Source organism: Podarcis erhardii (assembly GCF_964252035.2).
Source record: "Podarcis erhardii genome assembly, chromosome: 9".
NCBI lineage: Eukaryota > Metazoa > Chordata > Lepidosauria > Squamata > Lacertidae > Podarcis > Podarcis erhardii.
In genome coordinates this window covers 50,586,579-50,599,131 of record NC_138512.1, presented here as the reverse complement: position 1 = coordinate 50,599,131, position 12,553 = coordinate 50,586,579, and the positions used below count along the sequence as shown (strand labels likewise).

Genomic DNA, 12,553 nt, shown 5'->3' with positions numbered 1-12,553 from the left:
AGGTTTTCAGTGTGTGCATTTGGTCAAAGGCTGGGGAACGTCTGGAGCACAGGCCAATATGGGCCTGGCAGCCTCCCCAGTTTGGGTAAGCCATGACCATCTACCCTACATGTGACTTCACACAAGTAAGAGAGGGGCTTGCCCAAAGCCTAAATCTGTAGCCTAATCTTCCCCTGACTGTGCAACACAAATAGACTCCAGCTTTTATTCTGTTAACTGTGATCATGCCAGAAGTGAAATGCAATTAAGCATTTGATTTTGAAAATGAAGATGCACAACACAGGCTACTTATGCAATTTTAATGGAACTAAAGTAGCACTTCGGCATAGCAGAACCATGCTATCATGACAACATTCCAGGAGAAGTCACCGAATCCAGGAGTTGAAAGGGGGTCCTCTGAAGATTTATCATTTCTCCCAAGCCCTTTAGTGTTCAATACTCCAAGGACAAGATCATAAATCTAATACCTTACATTAATCATCTAAAGACAAGATAATTTGCTAACCTACTTTATGTTGTTGGCTACTGGAAATCCTTAACAATGTGTGGACAAGCAAAGTGACAGAATGGGCATGTACGATTCATAAGACATTTTTCACGGCATGGAATAGCAAACAGCCGCTCCATCACTAAATACTTCTGGGGAAGCATGAGAACTCTCTAACTGATAAATATTCACCAACTGTTTGCCAAGGCCTAATCTGTATACAGCAGGGATGGAGATGCAGGTCTCAAACTCCTGGGATACTCCTGAGGCCACATCCCCTCCCTCTTCTAGGCTGCAGACCCCTAACCAACCCTCTCCACACTCTCCTCCAGAGTTTCTGCCTGTCTGGAAAATGTCATTGAACTGTGAAAACACTTCTTGCTTGGCAGGAATGTAGTTTATTGTAGAAAGTTAAGAGTCACAACTTTCGTTTCTTTTTCTTTTCAGTAATACAGTCGTACCTTGGAAGTTGAACAGAATCCATTCCAGAAGTCTGTTCAACTTCCAAAACATTTGAAAACCAAAGTGTGGCTTCCTGCAGCTGATCAGAAGCTGCGGAAGCAGTGGCGTAGCGTGGGTTGTCAGCACCCGGGGCAAGGCAAGTAATTTGCGCCCCCTAACCCGTGGATTTGCGCCCCCTAACCCGTGGATTTGCCCTAACCCCAGATGTTGCGCCCGGTGCGGCCGGCCCCCCCTGCACCCCCCACGCTACGCCACTGTGCGGAAGCCCTGTCGAATGTTCAGCTTCCAAAAATAGTTTGCAGACCAGATCAGTCACTTTTGGGTTTGCAACGCTCGGGAGCCAAAACGTTCGGGAACTAAGCTGTTCGACTGTCAAGGTACAACTGTACATACATGTCACTTTGTTTATGGCAGCTAACGGACAGCAAAACCAGAAGACAATAAGGTAACAAGCAGGAGTTGCTGGATGTGTGTGTGTATATATATTCCAATCCCTGATTTGAACTTCACCACCCACGCTAAACCAGCTAGCCACCAGTTTGCCACTGTGATTCAGCAACAGTCAGCACTGGCATTATCCCTATATGGTTTGGCACTCAGATCTAGTATACCTGGAAGACGGAAAATGTGTGCACCTGGAAGCATCCTGGAAATGTACCTGAACATACTGAAATAAAATTGCTTGGTATACACATGCAAAGGTTCACAGTCTCTCTACTACGCCCAGCCACACCTAGCTGTTCTCATGTCACTCAACCCAGTTGATATCCAGGCAGATTTGAACTCTGAATCAATCTTACATTTTGTTGAATGTATCTAGACGCTAAACAAGTCTAAACAAAATTATGTAAGATTCCTTGCCAACTGCTTCTGACTAACTCATAAAACACACACACAAACACAGACACTTATATTAGGCTTGCATGGACAATAAAGATAAAATATTATGGGAAAATTCACTATGTTGCAAAGCCTGTCTCACGAATTCTTGAACTCAGCAAGTCAGGAACAGCAGAGACAACTTACAATCTCACGACCCAACTTCTGCATTGTTTAGATTTTTCCTACAGCACATCATCTTTTCCCCAACAGGAGCTCAAAAATCCATTTCCTTGATTTATTAAATTTGCTTCCAGCTCTGTAAACAAATCCATACCAAATTTAGCTTCTGGCATCTCACAGGGGTCTTGGGTCATTTTAAGAAGTATATGGGCAGTATGCATTCTATGAAGAACAAAATACCTCCTTTGGTCTTTAATCTAACAAAAATGCTTTACCAGTGAAAACAAAACAGGAGCCTTGTGGCACCTTGAAGGCACACAAATTTATAGCAGCATAAGCTTTTGAGGACATGATAAATCTGTGTGTCTTCAATGCGCCACAAAGCTGTTTTCCTTTTTACAACAAACATTATCTTGGATCTGTTTGCCTCTTAATCCTATGCATTATGGAAAATTCCAAAACAACCCTTGTTCATATTTCTCCTTCACTCAATGCATCTTAAATATGTAATCTAAATGATGAGGCAATATTCCAGTGCCTTAAGTATGAATAATTTACATTGCCAAGCTAAGCTGATCTAAGTAGAATTAGACATTTATAATAACATTTTATGCATACCTACTCATAAGGAACTAATCTCTCGGCAGTGAAATATTAATCAGAAAACCAAAGCCCCTCCTTACACAAGGCCATTTGAGTGAGGACTGAAGTTAAAACAGCCTGTGCACAGAGGACAATCACAGAAGCAGAACACGAGAGAATTTGCCAGAACAGGGTTAACTGAGTTTTTGAATTGTGTACAGAGGCTGACATTTATACCTGGCACAAAACAATTAGAATGCAATTCCTTTGAAATATAGTGAACTTCCCAGCCTGCTATAACTTCTAAAAACCCATTCAAATGCAATTTTTTGAATATAGTGGTACCTCTGGATATGAACAGGATCCATTCTGGAGCCCCCTTCGCATCCAGAAGCCAACGTAACTAGCAACGGCACGTCTGCGTGCACATGCGCGCGTCACTTTTTGTTGCGTCTGCGCATGCCCAAGCGGCGAAACCCGGAAGTAACGCGCTCCGTTACTTCCGGGTTGCCGCGGAGCGCAACAAATGCGCTCAACCCGAAGCGCATTCAACTCAATGTATGACTGTATAGAAAATGGCCGTTTGGAATGCATTTATTTGTAAAGTTTCATTGGAGGCAACATTTCATTGGATGAGGCATCCATGCAGCTTGTTCACCAAAGGAGAAGGCTGACGTTCTATCTGTTTTGAGGGTGCTAAAGGGACTTATCATAGCCCAGTGTTATATTTTATATATACTGGTTGGAGAATTTGTCATTTAAGGTATTATGAGTGAGCTTCACAACTCAAAGCAGCCAGGCTGCCACTTTCAAAAGCAAGCATCCCGTTTTAAAGCCCTTGTTACTAAAATCTTCATGTGTTCATCATGTGAAACAGAGTTTATCCAACTGAAGCTTGCATTTCAGCAAAACATTGTAAATCCAAGTATCTCTATCTATATATTTACAATACATGCCTACTCTGAAAAAAAGTTCCAGGGGCAGAGCAAATGCAAAGAGCATAAACCTCTTCCTCTGCACATCAATACTTCCATTCTAGAGGTAGAATGCACAAGCCTATGGAAGTAAGTTTCGGGAACTCTTTTCCTTCCACCAACCTAAGTACACAGACTAGGTGGAGCAGACTAAAAGCCCATCAAACCAGCAACCTGTTCTCACAGTGGTCAGCCAGATTCCTGCAAGCAGGACATTTAAAAGCATATCAACTGACACGGCAGGTAATACATAGCTGTTATGGCTAGTAGCCATTGATAGCCTGATCCACTGAGGGTTCTCAATATGTACATTTAGTGGTATTCTGATCAAAACAGCTGCAAACAGAATGAAGGCTCCTCCAGCACACAAATGCTCAGTGCAACTTAAGGCCACACAGTTGAAGATATCAGTGACCCACAACTAATACACCTCTAAAATAGATAGTATGGAAGGAGAACAGAGTGCGGTGCCATCGTTCAATGGCGGAGCACGAGTGCTTTGTGTAAAATGTCCCAGGATCCATATCTGGAACTTCCAGGTAATGTGAAAAGTTTCAGCCTACAAGCTTGGAGAGCCACTGTCAATCAGAGCAGACCAACACTTTGAACAGTCTGGGTTGATGTAAGGCCCTTTTGCTTTGTGCTTTTGAAACAAAGGGAGCCAATATGATATAATGCAGGATGTTGTTTCTATGATCCTTATTAATGGTAGTACTTGATTCACCTATTAATAGTTAATCTTTCCAATGAAACGAAAAGGGATGTGTGGAAGGATTTGCACCGTCTTAAAACATTCCACTGGTGAGAAACTAGATTTGCCCTTCAGCCCTGGAGATGTGCCAGTTAGATTAGATACACATTAGTGAGGAAATTGCTGTCGTTTTAATGTTACAGCCAGAATAATATTAAACACTTCAGGCAATGGTGCTGTTTTCAAAGTTTGTCATTGTCATAATTGAATTGCAAAATTTTAGCCTTCTCCTACAGTAAGCTTTAACTTGGAAAATCTCCTCTTGGCTTCCGTAACCATTCTGTTTAATGCATCACAAAACCTCTAAGAACTATCTGTCTACATTTGCAATTTTCATTTGTGTTCTTTTCTGGGTAGATTAGATATATTGCTCTTCAAGCAATGTTGCTACCATGCTTTCTTATGTCTTTGTTTTCATCTTCCAGTTTATCTACTTATCTCCTGCCATTGTCTGAACCAAACAATGAAGTTGGCTGGAACAAATTTCTATGTTATGAGTTTTGTGTAGACAAATCACATTTAACTGGTGATCAGCTACCCACGTCTACTATTGCTCTCTGTAATTAGGCTGTAAAGAGAAGCATATATGTAGTGTTTGAACATATGTGCGTTATTATGTATACTCCAATGACAAACCTTTCCCCTTCCTACAGAAAAAGCATTGGGGTTGTATCCAATTGTGTGTGGGCTTCCCTTTGAAGACAGCAAAGGCTGGACATTTTACAAGAACTCTGGGGAGGGAGGGGAATCACATGGGGGAGCATGGTTCTATTATCTGTAAAGGTCACCCACCAGGGCAACCAAAGCTGACTCAGTCCCATGGCCAGGTCTGAACCCAGATAATAACAGATCTAAATAATTATTTTCAAATAATTAAAAAACTTTGACATTAAACACAACAGCATATTTAATGTATCACCTAGTCCGGCTCTACAGGAGAAAAATATGCAGCACCACACCGTTTCCCCACCAAGATGTCAGAAAGTCAACCACAGCAGCAATCCTATGCATCTGAGATTTATCTCATATAATTCGACTGCAGTGAGCCAAGGCATAGTCCTAGTTCCTGCAATAATTCCACATTTGTGCTTTGCACTTATCCTTTTTGAAATCCATCTGTTTCGAATGCAACTGATCAAAACCTGAACACAGTCGTCTTAAAAATGACCATGGTGCATGGCATCAGTATTTCCTATCGCTAAGGGACTCTTTCGACATAATTTCATGAGATCATCCTGTTTGTTGCATGTAGCTGGCCTGATCCTTCTGCACTGATACGGCAATGCAACTTTGATGGATAACGTATTCCTCCCTGCCTCCCTCCCAAAATAGTAATGAAAATTTTGAGCGAAAGAGTTTCGAAGAGCCTGTGGGACCCTATTAATAACTTCTTTCAAATGTGAATGTTTGCCTTTTAGCAACATTCTTTGTCCTTCCTGCTTTGTTTACATGAGATCTTATCTTGGGATAACAGCCTCTGACCTTGCTTCAAGTCAGCCTAACTTGATTAGGAGATGCAGACACCATCCTAAAGCCAAGAATTCAAAGCAAAAAGATCAACTTGGAAATAATCAAAGACTTTTGATTGGCCTTGCTGTTCATCTCAAGATAAGTGAGTATGTAAACAACAGCAGAGTTTATCTCTGGTGGAGGGAGCCCGCATTTCCACAGGGATCTGTGAATGACCCAAGAGAGTCTGCAAACAGCACACAGTAATGTTTTGTTTGCATAACAGCCTTAAATTCTGTACTGTGTGCCATGCTTGCCCTGGAGACTTGCTCACAAATCTTACCTCCATCCTAAGTGCAATTGTGTAGCAAAGGGCAGCTGTATGGGAAAGATGGATTGCCTTCCTGGCTCAATACAGTTTTTACACCAATGTTGGCAGATCATCATTTGTCACTTACAAAGAAAAAAGTAACTTACTAAGGATTAAGAGCCACAGGCATAGTATAAAATCAAGAAAACCCATGATAATGGCCCATAAACATACTGAGCAAAAACAATGGACAGAAAATAATATTTCTCATATATATGTCAAATGCCTGGGAAACATTTAGTGTTTTAGCTTGGCACCAAATTGTGAACATTTCACAAATAGGGAGCCACAACAGAAAAAGTCTCTCACCCTGCTCTCTTGCTCTCAGGTGGGGCACCCAAAGGACAGCTTCATATGAAAACCAAACAGTTCATATCTGAAGTTCTCCAATATACTAGAAACTTCTACTACACCACCACTCTAAAAACAGTCAACCCTGAAGTAAGTGCCCCATTAAAACAACCAGGATTTCTGGTATATAGGCAAAGGAATGAAAAATGTCTTATAAGTCATGTAAAGTGGAACCCTTTGATACATGTACACATAAGAAAATGCTCACTTCAAATGAGAAAATTCCTCTCTTCTATACAGCTTTGACAAACACCCTACCCACTCGAACTCAGGATGCAAGGGAGAAATGTGCTAAGAGGAAGGCATGCTTGGCATATCCACACCGTGATCAACTCCCGCCCGGAAACCAATGTCTCCCCACTGTGGAAGAACGTGTGGATCCAAAATTGGCCTCCACAGTCACCTATAGACTCATTGTTAAAACAATCTTACTCGGCTACAAGTGGTCGCCGAAGAAGAAGAAGAAGAAGAAGAAGAAGAAGACGACGACGACCACCCACATGATGGTTTTGTAGGTTGGCTAATTTGGTCCCATGAAGCTCCTGTAGATCAGTTGAATGAATTACACAGGGGACCACATGACTGCATCACACTGAACAAGCCCCTGAAAAATACCTGTATTGCTGTCTCTTCTCCCCATTCTGGAATTTAATTAGCACTTACCAACATGGTGGAACTGTACCAATGCTTTAATAAAACGTTTCGTCTTGCTTCCCAATACAGTGCTAGCTAGTTTCAACTGTTAAATCTTTTTATTTATCAGGAAAGTTGTTAAACATCATTTGTTGCCACTGCTAAGGAAGATTTATTTTAAGTTGCTAACATGCAGCATATTTTATGATGTCCCTATTAGTAGGGATAAAATGTGAAAATAACAATAGTTTTAAAAAATGCATCTGGACAGCTTAGAAATAGTCTAGATGCAACTTTGATTATTTTTCCAAAATAAAAGGCAAGCTAATAACAGAAATATTGTAAAAATGAATTTGCCTGCTAAAAATGTGTTGGATGAACATCTAAAAATAACTTCCTTTGAGAAACTTGACACTTGGCAAGCAAGCAAGTATACCATGATAAATTAATAGCTTCAGGTATTTTAGAATCAGACGCTTATTGAAGCTACTTGGCTTTGAGGCACAGGTGGTATTTTAATGTAAGTGTTTATAAACACTTACAGTCAAGTACAAAATGCTTTTTCTAGAATTCATTTCAATGGACATATTTTGAACTTAATCATTTTTTATTCATAACGATCACAAATTGGAACAAAATTGTTACCAAGGGTTACAGATGTGAATTGCATAATCTCAAACTTAATTTACTGCATTCATAGTACAGTAAGTAATTTTTCAATAAGAAGGCAAAATCAAGGAAAGATTAAACACTTAAGCCCCACTGATATCAACTGGACGGTGCAAATCCACCAATATGACTTCTAAAGTGTTTTGACATTGGCTATAGCTAATGTTATTAATGACTTCCATAATAATTTTAATGTAGGAAGTGTCTTCACTCAGAATCCCATGCATTGTCATAAAACTCAGGGGGGAATTGTGCTTCTCAGTCCATCCATAGTGGTAGTTCATGTGCTTTCCGTACTTGAGACACTGAATAACACTTGTCAGTCAGATCAGATGATACTATGCTCAGTGGGCGGATGTTCCAATTTGATATGACAGCTTTTTATATGTTCACATCATAGGTACTTGGGTTTACATCCCAAATATTGAGAATTTGTAGCCTAAAACTGTCACTTCTTGTACATAGCTATCTTCCTATTTGTAGGTGACTTTTCAGCCCACAGGTTGTTTTGATTTTGATTTTTCTTTGTCTGTGTATTTCCAGTATTTAGGCAGTGTTTTATGGTGGTGACAAGAATCTGGAAAATCTAGAGGTAAAGTAAGTGGGGCTGTACAGGCCACTCTGTTCCATTTGGTCTCACTGGCACTCAATTGTAGATTCATTGTGTTCTGTTTTGTGTGCATTTCTTTTTCAGAATCCACAAAACATTTAAATGGCATGCATTTTGTAAGCACTTTTTTTTCTTACAGAAAATATGCTCCTTTCAATGCTTTGAAAATAAATAAAATGCATCTACTTGCATGCACTTTTTGCACACTAAAACTGCATTGCAAAAATGAGAGAAAGAAGAGAGCAATGTGAATAGGAGTTGCATTCCGACCCACAAGCAAATTCGGCATCATCATATCAGACTGGTCTTCCCAAAAAAACAGACCAAATGAATTCTTCCCTCCTCCTCCTTTGTTGTTGAGCTATGATCCTTTCCTCTTGCAAGGGACAAAAATGCATGCATGCTGTAAAATACATGCTATGAAAACTATGCAAAAGTTATATTTCAAATTGCCTGAGCTCTGCAATTTGCTCACTGCTCAAAATTATGAGTGTGTTTGCCTATAAAGAAGGGGAACCTTCCCTTTTCATCTTCTGAAAATAAACTGCTCCACCCAGTAACCAACTACATACTAACATACTTCTGGAAAGTTCTCGACCTTCGGTTGTCTTAAACAAAGACACATGTGTACACATTGGATGGAAGAAGCAACATATCTGAAATGCTGCCTACTTTTTTGTATCTAGGTAGGGGATGGATCGAGGGAAGGCAGGAGAATTATGCAATACGGTAGGAGCAGCAGGAGGAACAAAAAAGAAAACACTGGAAAGAGGAGAGGACAATGCTGCTCACAGTGCAAATGCATGTATTTATTCTCAGGCTACAGAGAAAAGCAATCATGGCTGCTGCAGCTACTTATAATAAAAAGCCTATTGTGCATGTATAAAATTACCGTATTTTTCGCTCTATAAGACGCACCAGATCATAAGATGCACCTAGTTTTTGGAGGAGGAAAACAAGAAAAAAAATATTCTGAATCCCAGAAGCCAGAACAGCAGGAGGGATCGCTGCGCAGCGAAAACAGCGATCCCTCTTGTTGTTCTGGCTTCTGGGATAGCTGCGCAGCCTGCATTCACTCCATAAGACGTACACACATTTCCCCCTACTTTTTAGGAGGGAAAAAGTGAGTCTTATAGAGCAAAAAATGCGGTATATACAAGACACTACACACGCTCCATTAACTTGTGAATTAAATTAAGTGAACCAACCAAATTTGCATGCCTCATTTTTTTAGAAATATATGAAATAGTGAAGGGGAAAAGGATTTAAATCAATTATGAAACAAGACCTTTTTATCAGATACTGAAAGATCAGCTCCAGCCCTGAATGATGCGCCTATAGCAAGTATCAGGAGCAACCAGATTCAATGGGTGAGGCTGTTATATGAAGGTTGAAGAAATGAAAGATGCGCCCCTGAAGCATAATTCATTCATTTTTTCCTGCAACCTTTCATACCTTTGGGGGCAGGGGGAGTTAGAGGGAAAAGAATACTTCAAAGATGAAAAAGTGAAATGAGATGCAAAGCAAAAATGCAGTAGCTGTACGCTTTCAAGTTCACACCTTCTTTTCAAACATCCACATGGGCTAATAAAATATTCCATTCAAGGAAGTTGTTATCAGATGGATTGCAGGCCCTGCAGAAGCTACTATGCTTATCAATAAGGTACAATTGTATGCCTAAACAGCAAAGGGAACCTGTCACTCTTCACTGAAAGGATCTGAAACTGCTCAAGAAATTCACTCAAACACGGTGCCGTTCAAAAGCTCTTGCCATACAGGAATTTCAAATCAAATAAAAACATTTAAACGCAATCACATACCCTGACAGCTATTTGTTTCACAGTTGCCATAACCAGTATATCTCGGACATCTCATACCTGCGTAAACGGGAATATTTTTCACGTATTTCCAAAAAATCAGTTATGAGAGAGACAGGCATACCTCACCAGGGAGAGCAATTCTGCAAACGAGGAACCACCACACAGAAGGCCCGGTCCCGGGTCAATGCCAACTTGGTTGGCAGCAATGCAGGAGTCTTGGGCAAGGCGTCTGAGTGGTGAGTTGAACTTGACCTACTATAACAGGAGTTCTGGATCTATGAACGACTTTTGTCAAACTTAACCTGAGCTATCATTTGCACCATTTAAATATTTTGCTGGGCTCCCACGGGAGAAAGGGTGGGATACAAATTTAACAAATGATGATGATAACAACAGACTGCCCAGGACTCTTTATGATAGCAAATCAATATAAGTCATGGATAGTCAAAGCACCATTGCACCCTCTTTCCTGCAACATCCTGTGGTGACAGAACAAATCAGCCAGTGACATCCATGGAGGACAGGCTGGCATGGAAACACAGAGGCCAAAGAGGAGATTTTAGGGTCGAACTAGACAATATGGCTGAAACCAGTGACGCCACTGCAAGAACAGAACCAATTTCTCCTAACACAATGAACTTCCTCTCCCCATAGGCACTGCAGGTTGGGAGGGGAGAAAGGAGAAGTTCACTCACACAACATTAGACTTCACCATATGTAACACCAAGGTTTTTTCCAGCCAGCACTCCCTGGAACTCAGGTGGGCGCCATTGCCATTATAAGAGAACAAGGATGGCATTTGTGGTGAGTTCCAGCACCTCTTTTTCTACAAAAATAGCACTGTCTAACACCATATGTTAACTGTGCGATTGCACTATTAAATGCACCTGTTTTTAAATCTCTAAAGAGACATAGGGAGGCATTCTTGATTTTGACTATGGTGTGATCAGACTGTTTCAACCCTTCTCCTCTCTCCCACTTTAGACAACAGCACCCCTGAAGTTCTTGCTTGCCTCAGGAGAAAAGTTGCCAGTGGCATTACTAATGCCTTTTAAAAATTAATAATACAGTGGTACCTTGGGTTACAGAAGCTTCAGGTTACAGACTCCGCTAACCCAGAAATAGTACCTCAGGTTAAGAACTTTGCTTCAGGATGAGAACAGAAATCGCGCTGTGGCGGTTAAGTGGCAGCGGGAGGCCCCATTAGCTAAAGTGGTGCTTCAGGTTAAGAACAGTTTCAGGTTAAGAACCGACCTCCAGAATGAATTAAGTTCTTAACCCGAGGTACCACTGTAATAATCTTTATCAATTTTTGAAATCAAATTATCATAACCAAATGCATCATCTAGTTTTGCTGTAAGGGTGAAGAGACAAGGGATTTTTAATATATTTATTCTTACTGTTAAGGCTTTATTATAAGTGCAGTTTTATTCCACTCATTGCCTGGTTTCAAGCTGGTTTCAAATGAAGGCTGGGAATCCAGTGTTTATGCTTCTCTACATTTAAGAAAAATCCCACGAACAATAGCAGCGGAGTGATGAAATGAGCTCACAATTCAGCAAAGACTGGAACAACAAGTTGTAGAAGATTCCCAATAGTCTGCCAACAGCATACTCCCAGGATCAAATACAGCTACACCCATACAGTGCGCTTGCAAAAGGTAATCCTCAACTCCCAGAAAAGAAGATGACAAATCTAGATTTTTAGACAGAGAAAAAAAATTGCTGCACACACACTAGACTAGTGGATTCAAGTCTTCAATGCTGTCATGTTTCATGCACTCTTTTACTGGGGAAGAACGGCACAATAAATCCCTTACAATATATCAGCATCCATGTAGATACACCCATGCAGCACTATGTACAATAACCACTGTCAACTGGGTAAAGGCTCCAAGAAAATGGAGATTCCAGAAAGTTGATTGCTGAAATTTAGTGATGAGTAAAACATTTCAGAAAAGGATTTGACACATGAGGATCGAAAAGTGAAGGAGCAGCTAAGTTTTCATTGGTATTTGTACTCACCGGTAAACATTTTTGTAACAGTTTTGCTCTGCTTCCGGGCAGAGCACAGGAGCAGCAACCATGGAGGGAAAAACTCATAGTGACTAGCTAGAAGCTCAGCTATAGTTCCAGATAAGCCCGTAGATGTCTGGTCGCCTTCTGCAATGTTACATCCCTCATCCACAGAATCTACAAGGAGGAAGAGACTTTGTTGAGGGGGCTTGGCTCCGAGAAGAGGCAGCAAAATGCACCTGCAAGGAGAAAAAGAAAGGAGAATTATAATACACACACATAAAATCCAGAAATATATTCTATATGGGTAGTTTTGTTTTTCAGCAAAGGAACTTGTGTGTGTTTGTTTGAGTGTACACAAAGAGATGCTCACAGTAT

General features: G+C 40.7%; 1 protein-coding gene and 1 long non-coding RNA gene across 4 annotated transcripts in view; both read right to left on the bottom strand.

The window, feature by feature from the left end:
- Window positions 1-12,553, bottom strand: part of LOC309350451 — a 685,906-nt gene that overhangs the window by 278,522 nt on the left and 394,831 nt on the right. The gene's annotated exons all lie outside the window — the stretch shown is intronic.
- ANKRD50 (ankyrin repeat domain containing 50) overlaps window positions 1-12,553 on the bottom strand; it is a 43,223-nt gene that overhangs the window by 8,386 nt on the left and 22,284 nt on the right. For both annotated transcript variants that reach the window (XM_081876617.1, XM_081876618.1), the window contains one exon: window positions 12,185-12,414. In XM_081876617.1, coding sequence (XP_081732743.1) covers window positions 12,185-12,414 — 230 coding nt within the window. The remainder of the gene's footprint in view (window positions 1-12,184; window positions 12,415-12,553) is intronic.